A 16,893-nucleotide genomic window follows, 5' to 3' on the forward strand; every position below is an offset into this window, starting at 1 on the left:
TTGTCCTTTTTTCACTCCAATGTAAATGATTACCTTAGTTGACATTAATTTACTTTGAGTGACCCTTAACCTGATGAACGTCCATCTCGTCGTACCTTAAGGTTTGTCGACTTTAAATTTTAGCTTCTCTTCATTTCGCTTTCCTCTCTTCTCATCTTTGTTATCTTTTCCAAATCTTTTTGCTTCATCTTCTTCTTCGCCGTCTTCATCTGTCAACATCTATTAGTACCAAAGTGACAAAGTTGACCTGTCCAATCAACTAACACTAGTGAAACATTTGATCCGAGCAAAACAACTTATCGCTCTGTGAATATCAATTTCAATCGTCGTCACATTCAATCTTAAATATATTCAAATTAGTTCATTGAAAATATAATCTCCATTTTTCAAGCAACAACAAAGATCTTATTTTGATCAGATTCAACTTGATTTATAGTTTGATATTTCATTGATTACTCTTTAAATCACCTAATTTGATCAAAAGAAACAAAAATTTTATTTTTAAAACCTGACTAACCTTAATTGTTTTTAACAATCGAGATCATTTAATAGCACAACAATGATTAACATACACTTTCAATATCAACTTTCAATTTGAATTTCAATCAGACTTCACAAGTTATGCCTAATTAATTACATAATTTTCATCAAATTTAATTTTAATGGTAACTAAATAATGTTATACAAAAACATCAAAAGTTGAATACAATGTAAACCAAATCGGTTGCAAGTTATTTCAAGAGATGAACATTTTTTTGGGTTAACTAAATTGTTTTCAACTGGAAACCCTAATTGTTGATTAAACATTAAACCTAAATTTAGCTAATTATTTAAACTAATTTCAAAGTAAAAGTTGAAATTAAAAATAAGCAAATCAAAATGAATTCATTTTCCCATCTTTTTAAGTTGACAGGACAAAAACTAACGAGATAACAGCTTATAAGGCATATTCATTGAAACCAATGGTAAACGGGAGTGGATCATAATTCACGGATCAAATGATTAGTTGTGTAGAAATGGAGAAATGATTAAACAATTGGAGATAACAATTAAGTACCAATTGGTAATGGCGAAAATGGCAAATAATATCAACATTTTTGCGCCGGAAATTTGGTATCCTAACGCCCGACCTGAAGAGAGTGAAAAAAGAGACTCATCAATCTTTCAATAATAATAATGGCGATAATAATGGTAATAGTAATAATAGTCTAATAATAGGAATCTAGAAAGAGACAGACCATTGAACGACAATGATATCAAAATGATAATGGTTGTCATAATGAAAATGATTTAACATAAACTCCCTGTTGTGGCCTATTTTTAGTTTACAGAATCTTAACCTTTTCCTTTGACATTAAATTGTTCATTTTCATTTCATGGTTTAGATTGGTATCTTGTCTCTCTCACTCACTCACTTTTTCATTGTAATTATTTTAAAAGTATCTCACTAAACACCACTATTTAAAAGGTAATCCTTACCTTGATTTCTTGCTAGTATATTAATTGCACTTCAACCTTTCATTGCTTCAAATAACAGCGAATTTACTAATTTACCAATTTTCACTAATTGTAAACAAGTGGTAATCATGTTTCTCCTATTTTCACTCGTCTATTTTACTTTTGTTTTACAAGAAATTGATGGATATTTTCAAACAAGAGATTCGCCACCACCAGTTCCCTTTCGTAAGTACAGTTAATTATTACAACCATTTATTGATTTAGTTCCCTTTATTGCAAGCGGACTTGCTTTATTAGTGTTGACAGTTATTAATTATTACGTTGTAATCAGTCTGCAGTTTATAAGAAATTTTAAGAATGTAACCAAGTTTAATTCAGTTTCAATTCACATTAATCAGCTAATATCTTTCTCTTGATTATTGTTTGAAGATCCTTTGGATAGTATGTTTAATGGAGGTAAAGGAGGTAAAACACCATTGGTGGCAGCAACTTATTATTTCAACTCTGAACTCGGTGATCTGCGGCACCATCGGGAAGCATTGTATTCCGATACACCATCATCGTCTTCATCCTCATCCTCTTCACTCGCTTCACCATTATCCAATAATGAACCCGATGAAAATCCAATCGTTAATGAAGATGTTTGCCAAGCAGCTGATGGACGTAAAGGTAGCTGTTATGATGCACAAGAGTGTGTAAATAAAGGTGGTGTACCGATGGGCCGATGTGCAAATGCAAAAAGAGATGGAATCGTGTGTTGTTTGTGTAAGTGTTAACCATTATCAATTTATAGTGAATCAGCAAATCTTGATTTGTTCAAATTTATCATTCTGTCTATCACTTTGATTACAGTTGAATTATCATGTGGACAAATGGCTTCAGAGAAATTCGTTTACTTTAGAAATCCTGGATTTCCTCAGTCTTACCAATCCTCAAAAGTCTGTAGAGCCAGAATCGGTAAAATGGATAAAAATGTTTGCTTCTATCGTGTTGACATGTTAACATTTGACCTTGCTCCACCTAATCGAGGTAATTGTTCACAAGACGTTTTCGTGGTTTCAGGACAAAATGAAAACAGTATCGTACCAAAAATTTGTGGCCTCAATTCAGGGCAACATTGTGAGTAACTTTCATTGTGAGTCATCTTTGTAAATTGATCAAATGATGAGTTTTTTTTTGCTTTTCAATTTGTAATTTAGATTATTTGAATGTCGATGAATCCGATACAGTCAGTTTACATGCTTTAATGCTTGGAACCAGAAGACGAAAATTTGACATCTTGATTACTCAGATTCCTTGTCATTCAGAAAATGCCGGTAAGTATCTTGAACTTTACAGTACTTTATTTCACTTAACCAACTCAGTTGATGAATTGTAAAAAGCCAATATTCTGATTGGCATTAAGACTTTTCCGATTGACTGATCATTATTTAAACGTTTTGGTTAATGCTTTTGTGTTGATGATAATGTCTTTGTATGAATTTGCTTCTTTTTCAAACACCATTCAGCTCCATCTCATTGTCTTCAATATTATACTGGAACTCATGGGTCAATTAAAAGTTTCAACTACGATTCATCTACTTTAAACATGGCCTTTGAAGGTTATCCAAATGATATTGACTATGTTGCTTGTATTAAAAAGGAATCTGGATTTTGTTCAATTTCATATGAGCTTTATACCGATGGTGAAAAGATATCTCCTTTTGCTATTGGGTCAAATTATGATTCTGGTTACTCCTTATGGAGGCCAATAATTGCTGAATGTCCAGATGATTATTTATCCATTGGTGGAGTTAGACTTTGTTCAGGTAAATTGATTACTCGAACACCAACATTAACAATATCAACTAATGAGACGACTGTAACCGACATTTGGAGGCCATCTTCGATGGTTCTTAACGCTACCATTGATCATCCAACAATAATTACTGATAATACATCAGGTCCATTTACAGTTAGATTTGTTTCCAACCATATTAACAATGCAAGAGGCTTTCATCTTCGTTATAAACAAAATCCATGCAAATGAGAAATAAAAATCAGTTAAATTAGTCTGTAACTGAAAAAAATTTAAAACAATCAAATTGTGCTTTATAAACCAAAAATGAAAATTCTTAAGACGCATAAAATTGATTGTAATTAGTCTTTCGAACCAAAAATCATCAACTAACCAACAACCCAAGGAAACAGAGTGACTTTTGTATGTTTCTAAAACAACAATTAACAATCAAATAGATTGATATTTATGATAAGAAAATAAAATGTTCATTTTTATACTCTGTTAATCCAAAAAACATCCAACACTTTATTTATCATGATTGGTTCTAAATTTATCTTTTTTTCAAAGTGTTTAACCATTCACTGCTATTTCTTATGAATTATAATCATGCATTAAGATTACTCTTTGAATAATCAAAATAGGCAGTAAAAAGTTCATTGAAAGTGAAATGTTTTGATTACATTTGTACAGCTTTCCATAGTGCATTGGGTGTTTAATTGAAATAGTTTTCACTTGTAATTGAAGGTCTTGTAGTATCAATAATTTAGGAAACAACTGAAGGTCAATGTCAGGAGATGACAAAGTGAAAGAGAGTAGGAAGAAAAATGATAGACAGAGAAAATGTGAAGAAAGGTTATTCTTGCATATTCTAGATCATCAGTAACTTCAATTGTATTTCTGTTAAGAAAAGGTACAGAAAAGGAAATCAAGAATATTTTTTCGCACTTTTCTCTGCTACTCCTTGATCATTACAGTAAAGATGCCAGATAAGACAGGAAATATAATGAAACTTATTGTCACTCGGATTGAGCAAGAATAGTTACCATTGAATGAAAAGGTACAAATAGCTAGCTATTTAGCTGTAAAAATGGTGTTGATGAAAGATCAGGCTAAACTGAAAGGATAGCGTATTAGAGTTGAGATGAATGCATCATGTAATCAGCTAGAAATACCATTGAATCCATGAGTCAAGTTTTGATACGATAACAAGATATGATGAAAAAGAGAAAGCTGAATTGTTTGCAGGTAAATGACCTTTCATAACCTTGGATATTATCTCGATACCAGCTTCTGACAGCTTCAATCTTTTTGCTCTTTTTTTCCTTTTGCTTGCTTTTCCAACCCTTTTTTTCCAACAGAATGTTAAATTGTGAAACTGAATGATAAACGAATACTAATAATAATTGTAGAAGCAATATTAATGTTGGTGATAAAGATGGTATGTATGATTGTATATAAGACAGCATCATTTGGTGCCACTATCTGAACCATCATCTTCATCTTCCTCTTCCTCTTCCTCTTCTTCGTCTTTTTCTAGCCATTCAAACCACTTGTTAACCTAATTTGGAGCGTAAAATTGGGAAAAGGACAAAAAGAAAAATTAAACAAAGGTTAACACAAGGAATCAGAAAATTTTTTTATTGACTGACAGTTTGTCAATAATGTCTTTTACAAGAGACAAACAGACGGTTAACTCACCTGAAACAAAGCCTGGCCTTTACCGGGATATTCATCGTTTATATCCTCTTTCCATTTTAAAAAAACGTCATCTTCAACTATCTCAAAGTCATATAGAAATGAGAACCATCTCAATAGCATTCCTATTATCGAAAAGAAATAAAAAACAAAAGTGAAAACATTAGTATGATGAAAACTGTATGACTAATTAAGAGGTGTGCAATTACATTACTTAGTTTCATTGAATTCATGCAATAAAGAGTTGCTCATTAGTCATCTAACAAGTATAAGCTTTTGATTATTGTTACATCTGATTTGACCTTTTGGAATGGAGAAATGAATCAAATATCATTCAGAAATCACATCATTACGTAATATTTTCGTCTTTGTCAAATCATCAAAAAGGAAGTTAACAAAATTTCAAGGTCATGGCTAAAAAACTGGTAAGATGCAAGAGTAGAAAGAAAAAAAGAAAAGAAAGTAAATTATGACTCAGATTCTTGTCTCTAAGGTTTTTCTACATGAACCTTAAAAGTTACTAGGGAGAGGTTATAGGTTGACCAGAACTGGTGAAAATGAAACAAAATGAAATAAAATGACTAATACGCATGTTGGGTGATTGTAACCAGTTGGTTGCCAAATTAGATTGGTGATAATAAATATAATTCGGTGCAAAAGTCTTTAAGATTTAAGTTGTGCATTTTTGAAAGAGATTCAGGTAAGAGTAAGGTTTTACGGACTAAGGAGGGGCAACATGGGACATTTAAATTGAGATCCAATCAGGTTAATCTTTTAAAATTAAATCTAAGGTTAATCTTAGGTATAATCATGATTGAACTAATTGTTAATTACTAATATTACAGCAAATCCATGAATACTGAAAGAGGAGATGAGAAAATTCTGGTTAATCATTAATTTCAGATAAAAAACATTCATTATTAATTTTACCATTGGTTAGCGAAAGTGTGTGATTTTTAAGTCCCGCCTTAGTCCGTAAAACCTTACTCTTACCGAGATTCAAAATTCATTTTTCTCTTATCTTTCCCTAATCATACAATATCAAAACAGTTCGAAGGATTAAACATTCTATTTAGAGCGGTTATAAACTGAAAAGATTAGTCGGTCATTTGAATAAATGAGCTAAACAATGATAGGCAACTTTGAAATGCATAATAAATATCAAATTTAGAAGATAATAACCTTTTGGACATCCTAGACCATACCAAAAGCTTTGAAGAGAATAAAGGAGAATTAACTGAAGATTCGGTTTATCTTCAAGGAAGGCCTGAAAAACAGCTCTATATTTGCTTAATACATCTCTTTCATGATCATTGCCGTTGGTAGATGATCCAGAATTATTCGAATCTCCTTCATTGAAAGTATCATCGGAAGTCGCTTGTTTAGCTTTCTCGATGATATACTTGGCAACACAGGTAAAAAGTAGATTGATGAAGCCAGAAGTATTTCTTAAACCGGGATCAACATTGCTCTTAATCCAACGATAGAGAGAGTTGGGGGAGCAATCATCATCATTTAAATGTTTCATCATGTCAAATTCAATCCTAAGCAGAGGGTAAAGGAAACTGAGATTACGTTCTTTAAGAATATCCGCTAGCCTTTCTTTTTCTCTATCGATTTCAGGCAAAGTATTTAACAAATTAATTTTGTTATCATTGAAAGTTTTGGTCAACCATTCTTGACCTTTAGTTTGATGAAGTGTTTGAAGACAAAGTAGTAATAAAGGGTAATATTGTCCACCTTCAACCACATCATAAACATCTTTTAAGGTTATAAGTCCATCCACGATTGCTCTAGCCAAAAATCCGGCAACATATGATTTAACCCAAGGAATGTCTATTTCCACATCGCCCATATGATTTAATAAATCTTTAAACGCCTATAAACAAGAAAAAGATGGGAAAGAAACAAGATGAAAAATATATGAAAAAAAGAAACAAAAATAAACAAACATTGTTAATAGCTAAAAATGTTCTCATACTGTGAAAAAGGTTGCTAGACTTTATAAACAAGAAAATAAACCGAAAAAATACTTACAGAAAAGAACACATTGGTATCTAAAACGCTGCCATTTTTCAATTGAAGCAGCAATTTACTAACCAATTCTCGATCACTTTCTGTCTTATCCAGTGTTCTTTTAATAATATTGACAAGAACATCACTCTGGTAACTAATTGAAGAAAAACAGAGAGATAGTAAATTCAGTATTGATGGTTCCAAAATAGAAAAAACGAGAGGTGATAATCATGAAATAAGATAGAATCAGATCACAAAATACTCACTTTTTAGGTATTTTAAGATTTTGAATGTCACTGACAGCTGTATCCATATCGGACGAAGATAGAAAGTTACTCAAAATTTCTTCAGATTTTTTCAAGACTGTTTCTTTATTGTTTTGAATAGATGACTTGTTTTTCAAATTAGCTTGATGCTCATTATTTCCTTTGTGAGATTTGTTGGTTACACCGATTGGAACATGATAAGAGGCTAACTGGTTATCCATAATTTTCATACTAGAGTTTACATTGATCAATTGAGAAGACATATTGGTTTTGGACTTGTTCAAAACCACATTATGTTTGTGCATGATAGAATTCTGAGCAGGTCTTAAAGATATTTCATTGCCGTCAAGTGTATTGAAATGATTGGTAGCAGGTACGACTGGTTTATTGGGTACTTGTTGTTGCCTTGCAACATTCCCGTCTACAACGGGACTTTGATTAATTATATTAGGTGCTATTCCTCCTAAAGGTCCTAACATAGGCCGTTGTAGTTGTTGAATTTGAATTGGTTGCTGAGGCTGCTGTTGTTTAATAGGCAAGTGTGGTGTTTGCTGTTGCAAAGCCATTCTTTGAAATCGCGGTGGCAAATCTTTGCTAACACTTCCAATTACACTATTATTCGTAAAATTAGGCGACATATTTAATTGCAAAGAGTTCTGACCAGTAGGTTGTTGCTGTGGATGATGTGGTTGCTGTTGTTGAGGTTGATGATGATGATGATGCTGGTGATGCTGGTGATGATGATGATGATGCTGTTGTTGTTGAAGTTGATGATGATGATGGTGGTGAGACGGTGCATGTTGTTGTTGTTGTTGTTGAGGCTGTTGCTGCTGTTGTTGCTGCTGATGTTGCTGATGTTGCTGCTGTTGTTGCTGATAAATAGGAGCAATATTATTCAATTTTGGACGACCAGCAGAATCACGATCTCTTTCTTGATTGACATAACCACGACCTTGAACCATGGGGTTTGTAGGACCCATTCCGTAAGGAAGCAAAGGCGATGAATATAAATCATCAAGAGCTCTCTGCCCTGGTGCAGTATGACTCATAAGAATTTGATTAGAGCCAGAAAGAAATTGAGCTTGTCTCATAGACATATTCGGATAAATTTGGTAAATTGGATGTTGATTTCCTAAAGAAATAGTTGGAGGCATATAAACTCCAAAATCTTTTGCTGCTTCAGCACGAATCTGAATAATGGTTTTAGGATTCTGTTCCCTTTGGATTCGCCGCGGAACCCATTTATTAGCCCTCAGCTCCAAAACATCTTGGAGCATAAATCGTATCCGTGAGGGCAACTCTTGATTCTGGGAGAATTTTTCCATCCTTTCAAAATATTGATCCATCAAAGGTTTGGCTTCAGGTGTATCCAGAAGACAACCAATCGTCTTCATTATCTGACAGAGACATTCAAGGTCTTCAGCCTTACTCTGTATTGGCTCGTCCACTTTTTTCTTACACAATTGGTGAATACACCGGTGTAAAATGTTCTCCTGTAAAAGCTTTTGTTTACCAAGTTCACATATAAACTTAATATTGCCAAGCATTTTATGTTTGGCCAAAGCTCGTTGTTCCTCTTCGTCAGGTGACAGAGGTCCATCTCCAAAAGCCTCAGTTGCTCTGAAACGTTTCTCAAATTCGTCTTTGCACTTGATCAATAAAAGCCGGTGAAATGTCCGCTATGGAAATGAAATGAGTAAAAAAAAGAAGGAAACGTGAAGTGAAACGCATTAACCATCATGGAAAAGAAAAGGAGGAAAGGGAGGAGAGAAGTTCAACTTTTAAGGAAAAGGTAATAAGAAAGGAATGAAGAAAATTTATGAAGGGAATCAAGACAGGCAGAAAGAAGAGAATCATGAGAAGAAAGAGGAGAGAGAAAAAGGAAAGAGGGGAGTTAATGTACACTGAAATGAAGGTTGATGACACTTACATTGGGGTTGTGAGAATTAAGTAATGTTGAATTGTTATTTTCAAAGTTAGGTACTTCTTCACTTAATTTTTTACATAACTGGGCGTACATAGAACTATACTTGGGTTCCTCTAAAGCTTTTTCGAATATTAACAAAATGACTCCTTTCAAAATAGCAGTTGAATCAAGACCCAAATTTATCAGTTCCTCGCTCAACTTATCAAATTTCTCCGGAGTGATCTTGTTGAGTATTCTGCAAAGAAAATTGTGCAAGAAAAAATGTAAGAAAAGACAAACAAACAGTACGCAAAATGTTGAGCAGCAAAATACGCGACGCAATAATGAGATGAGGTATTCAAAAATAGAGAAAAGATGATAAAAAAAGGAAGCAAGCGAATGTACAGAAGAAAGAGAAGAAAATCAAGAAACAGAAAGACAGAGAAAGAGACACAGAGAAAGAGAGATATAGAAAGATATAAAATGAGATAATAGAAAAAGATAATTGAGATTTAAAAGAATAAAAGGGCATAACATGTGTGCATAAAAATCATCTCCTATGCTGAAAAAAATAGGAAATGAAGGTGAATGATTTTGCATCGGATGATTTTAAAGCAGAAAAAAAATCAAGCTCGCATTATCATCATTATAATGGTATTGATGATGATGATGATGATGGCGATGATGGTGATGATGATGCTACTACTACTACTACTGTTTTTGATGATGATACGAGCGGTGCTGTAATACAAGTGATGATTATGATAGTAAAGCATAAAAAAACTAAATGCTAACAACAGAATGGGTGTAAAATATGAATAATTGAAAGTTTATTATTGCACACTTACCCTCGTACTTTACGGAAGATAACTTGGCTTCGATCTTCATGGGTATTACTTGGGGTAGTGTGGTCTCTTGAAATCCTGCTTGGAGGGACCCATCTACATGTGAGAGGTTCTTCCTTTCCTCCTGAGCAGAGAGAAGACGAAACACCCCCTTCTTCTTTATGGCCTTCCGTTGTTGATTTAGTTGTTTATCAGAAGAAGAAATCACTTTTGATGCGCTGTTTTGGAGGGTTTCAAAACGAATCAAATTTAAAAGTCTGAGCGATTTACATCCGCAACAAAATTGTCAATTCTCACTCTCGGCCAGCAAGAAAATGGCGTCTCTTAATTTTTCTCTCTCTCTCTCTTTCTCTCTCTGTTTCTTTGCTCCCTTTCTCACTCAGTTTCTCTCTGATCACTCACGTCATCTATTGAGTAAAATTGAGGTACAAATTGTAATAAAACCAATGGATCACCAAATTATGACTTACATCACAATGATTAGAGTAATTTTTAATAACCATTTTAAATTAACTAAATACATCAATAAAACACTAGAACCAGTAAACGCTAAAGAACTAGCTTTTACTCTTTATTAAGCACGGATTTAATTTCTGATATTAAACCAATTTCAGTCTTGGTTTTTAATGCCTCATTACTAACACCTTTTCTTGCCGATTCAGCATCACAATTGGTTGCTGAATATTCATACAGCATTCTATGTTTATCCCGATGAACATCACGAGCTATCCTTTCCAAAGCCAATATTCTTGGTTCCCAATATCGTTCGTCAATGGTTGTTAGTTCTCCTTGATTGAATATTGTGACTGTTTTCTTTCGCAAAAATTGGCCAAAATCTCTACCATCTTTGGTTGCATCAACTGGCCACGCTTGAACCAAATTGAGATATCGTCGATACAATTTACTCATTAATATCCTTTTGGTCACTTATAAGAATCTAACAATTACTTTTCTGATAACTTGATCTTCCCGATTGAAAAATCACTTATTTCTCTGGAATCAATGTAAACAAACGAAAACTTTACAACTTCAAGGGAATGTCTCAAAATTTAGCTAATGTATAGACAAGAAAACTGAATCAAATTAAAGATTCCAGGATTATTTAGTTTTAGGGTTGTTTAATGATAGTAATTAAATGAATCTAAATATCAAACAAAATATGCAATAAAAACACAAATAAATCGATCATGATTAATTTAACGATAAAGATTGGATGAAAATTGAACTTTTATGAAATAATTGTGCTGCAATTATCTTTTTATTTAATGAAAAAGAATCAAGCTTGAAAATTAGTAAATATTCAATCTATAAAACAATTTATGGTTCAAATAATTTACTTTATTTCATCAAAATCAGAAAAAAATAAGATAAATAGAAGATTTGATTTTGGCGCGTTTATAATTTCATCAACTGGTGATGCAGAGGGCAGTAAAAACAGTAAGAATCGACACAAAAAGATCAGAAAATCTTGAAATTAAATCAAAACATTGATCAGTTTGGATCTCAAATTAATTGATTAATCATCTATTTACTATTTAAATTTGTTAATTAGTTGCCTGAAATGTCGATAAAAGTGTTTTAATGAGAGGCCGAGATCCCTGTGTTGATATAAGGATGAGCAAACTATCATTCAGGGCTCGTGCCCTGGACAGCAGCAAAATGATGCCCGTCTTTAGGTCTGAAGAGATACCTGATTTGCCGGATTTTGCGGCTATTAACAGATCTGTACCTCAAATGCCCACTGGCATGGAGAAAGAGGAGGAATGTGTAAGTCCAATGATATCGTACAATCTTACCTAATTGTTAAAATTAGTGTTAACACATCTGATTTTCCTATGTTAACCAGTCTTTCTCCTCCCTCTTTTTTCAATATACCTTTCTCTTTGGCACCACAAAGTGTAAACATTGAATTTTACCAACTAATCTTATTATCATAGCTCATCATTTGCACAATTATGACTTAAATGTTTAATTTTCGTAGTTTATACCTTTGAAATACAGCCTGCTAGCTTATTTTCGTGCAGCTTTGACAGTTTTCATGACTATAGCAGTTTTTTTGCACTATCTTTAACATACTATTCTTTACTTTCACTGTTGTCTTGCAATAAACTAATGTTTTCTTTTTTTATCTCTGTTTCTTTCAGGAACATCATTTGCAGCGAGCCATATCTGCTCAACAAGCTTTCGGTCATACGGGAGAACTTGTGATACCTACGCCCGAAGTGTATAAAGCTCCGGATGATTTTTACAATGCCCTTTACCCTAATAATTTCAAGCTCCCTAGGCAGCTCATACATGTTGCTCCTTTCGATTTTGAGCAAGAAGTTCCTGATTATGACTTAGATTCAGAGGATGAAGTTTGGTTAGAGCAACAAAAAGACTTACCTGATCTTACTCCTTTGAAATTTGAAGAAATGATGGATAAACTCGAAAAAAGTAGTGGGCAACAAGTTGTTCTAATAGACGAGGCTAAACTTTTGCTCAAAGAAAGAGATGATCTGATCACCGCAGTTTACGATTATTGGGTTGATAAAAGATTAAGAACCCAACAATCCTTGATACCATTGGTTAAAACAGAACGAAGAGATGGTACAGCAAATAACAGTCCATATGTGGCGTTCAGAAGAAGAACAGAGAAAATGCAAACTCGTAAAAATCGCAAAAATGATGAAGTTTCTTATGAAAAGATGCTTAAACTTAGAAGAGATCTCAGCAGGGCTGTGTATGTTCAATTTAGATTCATCATATTCATCTATATTTTCTTTTCCTTCGCCGTGGGACTTTTTTCATTTTTTTTCTTCATCTTTTACAGAGATTTATTACAACTAGTGAAACATCGTGAAAAGCTGAAGCATGATCATCTTCAATTGTCGTTAGAAATTTTCAAAAAAAGGCAAGAAATCTCATCAAAACTTATCTGGATTGCATCTAACTTTTTCTTTCATTTTATATAGATATGAGATAGGTGATTATAGTGGTCAAGTACTAGCCGAAGTTTCAGCTTTACGATTAATCAAACCTACCTCAACGTATTTACCTTTTAATAACTTCAATATGTTAAAACAAGGAGAGAAAATTCGTTCAAAGGTAAATTTCAAGCTTTCTTTGGCCGTCAACATTCGTTCATATCCTTATTTATCATCATTATATTAATATCAATATTTTTTTCTTTTTTCAGATTGATGAAACTCTTCAACCACCCCGACGAAAACGAGAATATCGTCGGCGACATAAGCAGGGTACTGCTCATGTCCAAAAAGCAGAATCGACTGAGTCTAATGAATTTATTTATACATCTGACGAAGAGATTTTGAATGGTAACCAGTCACAGCCAACTTCAGATCAAGAAGAAGAAGATCCCGACGGCCCTTATGCTTTCAAAAGGCAAAAGGGTTGTTCATATCATGCTCCCCTCATTGAACAAAAAGGCAATTGGCCATGGTGTAGTTCTGTTGAAGGCGGGCTTGGTGACAAACGCTATAGGTTCTGTCTCACATCAATTAATATTGGACTTAATCAACGCTGTATCGGATTTGCTAGAAGAAGATATGGCAGGGGAGGAAGGTTAGTTCTCTACTTAAAAAAATAGATTTACTGAATTTTATTAACTTTTCATTCTATTTATTGATCCATCAGAATTATTTTTGATCGTGCATGGACTCCTATGGATAAGTATTGGTCCAAATTAGATTCTAATCATGAGAACGAAGAAGATAATGAATTTATTGATGAAATTAAAAAAGAATGGTAAGTCTAAACTTTTTTCTAAACGATTTCATCTAAATTAGATTGCAAACATATTAATCTGATTAACACTTTTTTCTTTAAGGATACATTTTCGTCCAAAGTCATCTCCTCAAAGTTGTGTGAACGAAGAAGTTTATCAAGAACCGGAGGCTGTTATCGATGAGCAAGGTAACCTCATACCAGTTGTAAAGATTGACCTTCCAAACTATTTTGAAGAAAGTGGATGTTTTTCATCTTCAAATAAGCCAAATAATGAAACTTTGGACATTGAAAGTTTTAAAAATCACCAGAAAGAGCTTTTTGAAATGCAAAGGAAACAACTGGAGAGGTTAAAAGAAAAGGAATCTACCGACACCACGAATAACACCACTAACAGCGACATTAATTTATATATGTGCAATGTTTCGCCTGAACATTCCTTTCCGCCATCTAATATGAACAGTAACCAATTTTCATCAGCGATCTCCTTTTCATCATCCGAAACCAATACAAATTCTGCTAAAAACATCTCTAACACCATCACGAACAGCATAAATACAGCAAACAACACAAATCATAACAAAACTAATAACACTGATAACAACTCTAACAACTCAATCTCAACGATACCTCAACCATCAACTTTAGATTCAGCCAGTGTAAATTTTGCATTACGTGCAGTTGTGGATACAGTGTTTTGAAATTATTAAACGAAAAATTTCAATGGATCATCTTACGAGTGAAATTTAAGTGTAAAAGAAAGCTACAAATACTCTATTAATTAAAAAAAAACAAGAAAACGAAGAGCAAAAAAAAGAAGTCATCTTTCTAGGAACAAAATAAGTCAAAATTTCAAACAAAAAATGAATTCACCATTTCGAGTTATTTCTAGCAAATTAACAACGAATTTCATCCTAATCATTATCATTTGTCTCTCCATCACATTCACAGTCATCCTCATTTCCACCACTTCTTTTCAAATACACGGATCTCTTCCTTTCATTTTCTTTCGTCTCCTTATTCGTACCATCATCGCCATGACCATCAACCATCATCTTTCCGCCATCATTCACATAGATTCTTCTGTTCGTCTTATTCATAACTCATAATTCATTCATTCATTCATTCATAAATCTCCATTTCTTCATCAACACCCTTAACTCTTTGATGTCTGTATCTTAATGTTTTCCTTTTTCTGACTTCTCTTTGCTCATTCTCACTTTTTTGTGTTTTCGTGAATCTTCCTCAATTGATTCGAGAATCTACCCTTTGTACAGTTTCTTAAATGTTAAATGACTCAAACGATTCTTGAGCTCCTTTTGTAAAAACATTAAATTGACTGGTCTAGCGCTAAATGATCATTGGCAACCCGATTTTCCCTTAAATATCTAACTTACAGGTTTCACATGTAAAATGAATTCAGTATAATTCTCTATTGAATTGTACTTATCGCAAATCGAGAAACAAAGAAAAAAGATATTTAAACAGCAACAATTTTGTATTCTTCATTATACCGGTATTGAATCACGCAAAAACGATTCATAACTAATTTGTTTTTACTTGATTTATTGGATCAAAATTTTACAACAGTTAATTTAGCTTTTAGTCTGTTTCTGGGCTTTCATAACTTGAGCTATGATCTTTTCTTCTTCAATCAAGAAGGCTCGAAGAATTCTATTCTTTAAACATGCGGCACATCTTACACCACCATATGATCTAGAGACAGTCTTGTGTCGCTTGGAAAGTGTTGACAATTTGTGTGGTCGGGCGAATGTTAACTGAAATAGGCAAAAAAACCATTAGTAACATGATAAATACACGAAGTAACTAACAAGACGGAATTTAAACTTACTCCTCTAAGCTTGAGCTTACAGTCACCACAACGAGCACAGGTTCCTGGCTTCTTTTGATAAAGGTATACTAGCCTTCCACCTGGAGTTTTGGAACTGATGGAAATTAAAATTAAAAATTAACGAATTAGAAATAAATTGGAGTTTGAAGTAAAAAATACTAAAAAAACAAGACAGACAAACACAATTATACCATTAGTGGTAAACATAGGTTGAATATAAAGACTAAAATTGAAAAGATTTGTGAAAGTAACTTACATCTTTCGACGATTGGATGGTGTGTTGTAGCATAATCGTCGTCTAAGAACTTGTCGTTGAGCCATTGTGATTAATTAATTTACCGGTCACAATAAGTGAAAACTCGATTAATAAAATGAAACGAATTACAAAATTAAACAAGTTTCAGGACAGAAAACTATGCCTTCAATGAAGCTACTTTCCGTTTCCGAGATGTAACCAAGGAGACACTCAAGCTTTCTCACATCTCCGCCTAATTTAAAATGTTGTTTACATTCTGTTTATCATAACTATAATGCAAAGTTGATACATTAATTAATATTGAAAATTTGTGCGATCAGAATTGATTAATTGGTTTATTCGAAGACTCGAAATTGAACCAAAATGAACTCTAGACTATCGGCTATCTGATGCATTAGATTTTTTCGAATTGAATTAAAAAATTATTGTAATCATGATTTATCCTGAACACAATAAAATTGGTAAAAAGTTGATCAATTTAAATTGTTAACTCACAATTTATTTTCCTTCTGACCCTAATGAAAATCACACTGGGTTAAAGCTTAATGAATTGTCTACCATCGGCAAAAAAAATAGTTCCAATAAAATGAATTTTTCGCCAAAAAATTATCGATTGAACTCAGGTTTAAAAAAAACGAACGAACTTTCTTGGTTACTTAATACAATGTAATTTAAATTTTTCAAAACATTTAAATTTAATTTATTTTTTTTACCGAAAACTGTTTAATTCAATTTATGGTAAAGGTATACAAAACCCGGTCAACTCAATTCTCAGCTAGCTTAAATTGAAGACACGAGCTTTCATGGCTGACATAAGCTAATACAACAAAAAAATAATTCAACTCCAACTAATCCAACATAGTCTAGAATGCAATGCTCTAAACAACTTGAAACATAATTACTTAAATTTAGGCAGGTTATCCTCATCAGCGTGAACATCGGTTTAGTCAGGTGAGACTCGAAGAGAGACTCAGCTCACGGGGTTTTGTATACACTTACCTCAATCTTTTCACTTGGGATTAACTTAAATTGTGATTGTTAACTTTGGTGAATATGGTCTAACACAAAGAGTATAATACAGTACATAATATGT

General features: G+C 33.0%; 5 protein-coding genes across 13 annotated transcripts; 2 read left to right on the forward strand and 3 right to left on the reverse strand.

The window, feature by feature from the left end:
* Positions 1-36: 36 nt before the first annotated feature.
* Positions 37-3,602, forward strand: LOC107360300 (uncharacterized). The gene is made up of 5 exons (XM_089267118.1): positions 37-1,683; positions 1,888-2,223; positions 2,311-2,577; positions 2,658-2,774; positions 2,967-3,602. The coding sequence occupies exons 1-5, from the start codon at positions 1,587-1,589 to the stop codon at positions 3,485-3,487; spliced, it is 1,338 nt and encodes a 445-aa protein (XP_089123244.1). The 5' UTR covers positions 37-1,586; the 3' UTR covers positions 3,488-3,602.
* NAT1 (N-acetyltransferase 1) lies at positions 1,710-10,272 on the reverse strand. 9 transcript variants are annotated; one of them, XR_016198452.1, is made up of 9 exons: positions 9,970-10,272; positions 9,146-9,377; positions 7,216-8,894; positions 6,971-7,103; positions 6,116-6,812; positions 5,148-5,355; positions 4,937-5,058; positions 4,282-4,796; positions 1,710-3,457 (listed from the first exon to the last, which is right to left on the reverse strand). XR_016198452.1 is itself a non-coding variant. In XM_015926920.3 (7 exons), exons 2-7 carry the CDS (start codon positions 9,233-9,235, stop codon positions 4,704-4,706), a joined length of 2,814 nt encoding a protein of 937 aa, XP_015782406.1. In that variant the 5' UTR covers positions 9,236-9,377; positions 9,970-10,272; the 3' UTR covers positions 3,740-4,703. The 9 variants fall into 9 exon arrangements, 1 of the variants encoding a protein (XP_015782406.1); XR_016198451.1 differs by having other exon boundaries at positions 5,143-5,355; XR_016198445.1 differs by lacking the exon at positions 5,148-5,355.
* A 160-nt stretch (positions 10,273-10,432) lies between these two features.
* On the reverse strand, positions 10,433-11,087 carry LOC107360302 (ubiquinol-cytochrome-c reductase complex assembly factor 2). Its single transcript, XM_015926925.3, has one exon. The coding sequence runs from the start codon at positions 10,873-10,875 to the stop codon at positions 10,531-10,533; it is 345 nt and encodes a 114-aa protein (XP_015782411.1). The 5' UTR covers positions 10,876-11,087; the 3' UTR covers positions 10,433-10,530.
* A 339-nt stretch (positions 11,088-11,426) lies between these two features.
* On the forward strand, positions 11,427-15,047 carry E(Pc) (Enhancer of Polycomb). The gene is made up of 7 exons (XM_015926921.3): positions 11,427-11,733; positions 12,111-12,688; positions 12,779-12,859; positions 12,921-13,053; positions 13,145-13,530; positions 13,603-13,713; positions 13,796-15,047. Exons 1-7 carry the CDS (start codon positions 11,548-11,550, stop codon positions 14,391-14,393), a joined length of 2,073 nt encoding a protein of 690 aa, XP_015782407.1. The 5' UTR covers positions 11,427-11,547; the 3' UTR covers positions 14,394-15,047.
* Positions 15,048-15,230: 183 nt separating this feature from the next.
* Positions 15,231-15,952, reverse strand: LOC107360304 (large ribosomal subunit protein eL34). The gene is made up of 3 exons (XM_015926926.2): positions 15,801-15,952; positions 15,545-15,638; positions 15,231-15,470 (listed from the first exon to the last, which is right to left on the reverse strand). The coding sequence occupies exons 1-3, from the start codon at positions 15,863-15,865 to the stop codon at positions 15,288-15,290; spliced, it is 342 nt and encodes a 113-aa protein (XP_015782412.1). The 5' UTR covers positions 15,866-15,952; the 3' UTR covers positions 15,231-15,287.
* Positions 15,953-16,893: the final 941 nt, after the last annotated feature.

This window comes from Tetranychus urticae, chromosome 2 (assembly GCF_039701765.1).
Source record: "Tetranychus urticae isolate SD_2017Ah chromosome 2, NJAU_TeUrti_SD_1.0, whole genome shotgun sequence".
Lineage (NCBI taxonomy): Eukaryota > Metazoa > Arthropoda > Arachnida > Trombidiformes > Tetranychidae > Tetranychus > Tetranychus urticae.